The following is a 2751-nucleotide window of genomic DNA, read 5'->3' as shown; positions in this document are numbered from 1 at the left end:
TATTACCTTATTGACTAAGTCACGTCTGGCCAAATCAGACAGAAATAATGGCATACCGTGCATGTCACTGTCCAATTTCTTAATTTAACAAATTTTATCAACTTAGCTCACACTAAAAACATTGTACCCCCAAAATCATTGACAAGTGGCAATATAGATAATTTTACATACAAGTAAGGTTTATTTCAAAGGGTTGAGCATTATAAATAAGGTCACACTAGCTAGTACTCACCAAAGACTTAAGGCAACAGCACCTTAGTCTTCACTCCATCTTTATAAAAAAATTTCTTCAAAAAAAAAGAAAGAAAGTCTTCTCCTTTTCACTTTTACACCACAAAGAAAGCAACAACAACTCAGAGAAAAAAAGATAAGGACAACCTTGTACCAGAATAAACATCATGAATAACCATCAGATTATAGAAGATGACAATATGATACTCATTTCCCAGTACTATCCTGATATTTACACCCAACTTGTACCACAACAAGGTTAGTATAATTTACCATTACTTTGTCTTTTCTAGCTAGCATACGATATTTAAAATTTACTGGTCTGACTAATTCATATTTAGTAGATTTTTCAACTTATTGTACGTAGAACTTGAGATCTCTGACTAAGGGTGTAATATATAACATGCAGGAGAGTCAAAGCCGCGGAGAAGAAGACGTAAGAAAAACAAATTAGGAGAAGGGAGTGGGAGTGATCAGATGATGATGATGAGGAAGAGGAAGTTGAGTGAAGAACAAGTTAATTTTCTTGAGCAAAGTTTTGAGGACGAGCACAAACTTGAGTCAGAGAGAAAGGACAAGCTAGCTGCTGAGTTAGGGCTCGACCCTAGACAAGTTGCGGTGTGGTTCCAGAACAGGAGGGCTCGTTGGAAGAGCAAGAAGCTAGAGGAAGAATATTCCAAGTTGAAATCTGAACATGACAACAATGTTGTTGAGAAGTGTCGTCTTGAAACTGAGGTCCATTTTCTCTCCCCTTATGTCTACTTCCTCCGTTTCATATTACTTAACCTCAGTTTTACTGATTTGTTAAAATGTACAAGTAAAATGAAACCTTTATTTTTTATATAACGTGGTAGTATAATTTTGGGGATTTGTCAGTGAAAACTGGCAGCATATATAAACAAAGGTTGAAGTGGTCCTAACTCTTAAAAATATTTTCAAGATGAGTTGTTTAAAAGGGGAAAGCAAAAGGAGAACTTGTAATTATAAAATTTTAAAGGTTTAAATTCTGATGTACAGGTTGATAAATAAAAAAATGACCAAATTATATATAATGACGCTGTAAAATTTTTGCTTCTACATATCAATCATATGTAATATAATTTAACGTATGATAATAGATTATTTATCACTTTTAATAGAGTAATTACAAATTAACACTCGTCCGTCATAATTTATGTGATACTGTTTGACTAGATACAAATATAAAAAAAGAAAAGAAATCTGAAGTAAACCTTAGATATTTGTATGACTATAGGTCTTAAAGTTAAGTTGAAAGGTTAAAAAAATAGTAAAGTTAATGTTTTTCTAATTTGTAATTATCTTATAAATGGCCTTATTTGTGTAGATTTATACCATCAGTAAAAATAGCAAAAGTATCCTGCTAATTAACACCAAGTTAAACTATATTGAAAATGTAAAAAAAAATTATACGTATTATCAAAGTTAAGAAGATATATAGTAGGCGTAGCTATAAACTAGAAATTAGAACGCCAAGTTTAGACATGCAATATGAACCCTAGGCAGCTCGAAAGAGGCTATGGCATTTTGCATGGTAATGGATCTAAGTGAACAAACCGATTAAGATTAGTAAGGTAAAACATAATCTTTTGTACTTATATTTATTCTTGTTAAGTAGTAATTTTATTTTAATAAAAAATCACTAGACACTCTACCTAATAGTATAAAAGCGTAAAATAAAAAAAATAAAAATAATAATAATAGTGTCACCCTCATAGGCAGCAAAAGGAATAGACCCTCCAATTAACAAACCTCCGTACACTCTTGTCGGTTTTTTTAGATGTCCAAGTTAATCCCCTCGCACCTTCTTGGTGGGTAGTGGTATCACATGCCTTTCTTTCTCACGTGCTACTTCCACATTTTTGTATGGAATCTTATACTTATCGACACATAAATATTTACATAATTGATCTCAATTTGCTTGAAACTAAGACGTGTAATTATTATTTTCTTATAGGTATTGAAGTTGAAGGAACAATTGAATGAATCAGAGAAGGAGATAAAAAGGCTATTATTAGAGCGATGTGATGGGGTATCGAGTAATTACACAAGTCCAAGTGCTTCATCTTTCTCAATGGAAGCACCATTTCTAGGGGAATTTGGAATGGAGGCATTGGATAATGTGTTCTATGCACAAGAGAATAATTATGTTCAAGGATTAGATTGGGTGAACCTATATATTTGATATAATTATAAAATTATTATGTGATTAATTTCTAATTTTAGGATCCCATAATTCTATTTGTAGATAAGTAACCCCACTATATATAACGTACTAATGTATGTAAATATATCTTTTTTTCCTTGCTTTTTTCTAGACTAGTGTGGTAATTAGGGTTACTAGTATTTGACTATCTAGCTAGCAAGTAGCAAGATGGAATATAACTTGGATTTTTCTTTTAAGTGTTTGTCTATTACTTATCGTTGTGTCTTCACTTATTAATCACCCTTTAAGTACAACCCCCCCCCCCCCCCCCCCCCCCCCCCCCCCCTTCTCCCTTT

General features: G+C 32.6%; 1 protein-coding gene across 1 annotated transcript; it reads left to right on the top strand.

The window, feature by feature from the left end:
* Positions 1–249: 249 nt before the first annotated feature.
* On the top strand, positions 250–2652 carry LOC102583497 (homeobox-leucine zipper protein ATHB-40). The gene is made up of 3 exons (XM_006363078.2): positions 250–489; positions 641–966; positions 2207–2652. Exons 1-3 carry the CDS (start codon positions 399–401, stop codon positions 2432–2434), a joined length of 645 nt encoding a protein of 214 aa, XP_006363140.1. The 5' UTR covers positions 250–398; the 3' UTR covers positions 2435–2652.
* Positions 2653–2751: the final 99 nt, after the last annotated feature.

The sequence above is a fragment of the Solanum tuberosum genome, unplaced genomic scaffold (genome assembly GCF_000226075.1).
Source record: "Solanum tuberosum cultivar DM 1-3 516 R44 unplaced genomic scaffold, SolTub_3.0 scf00423, whole genome shotgun sequence".
Taxonomy (NCBI): Eukaryota; Viridiplantae; Streptophyta; class Magnoliopsida; order Solanales; family Solanaceae; genus Solanum; species Solanum tuberosum.
Note: the sequence above shows the minus strand (reverse complement) of the source record. Positions and strands in the feature narration are given on the sequence as shown.

Bases quoted from the DNA above. Each gene is read 5' to 3' on its own strand.
- LOC102583497 (XM_006363078.2), top strand. From the start codon at position 399: ATGAATAACCATCAGATTATAGAAGATGACAATATGATACTCATTTCC. The intron at 490-640 runs GTTAGTATAATT...TATAACATGCAG, and splicing joins CCAACTTGTACCACAACAAG to GAGAGTCAAAGCCGCGGAGA. The intron at 967-2,206 runs GTCCATTTTCTC...ATTTTCTTATAG, and splicing joins AGTGTCGTCTTGAAACTGAG to GTATTGAAGTTGAAGGAACA.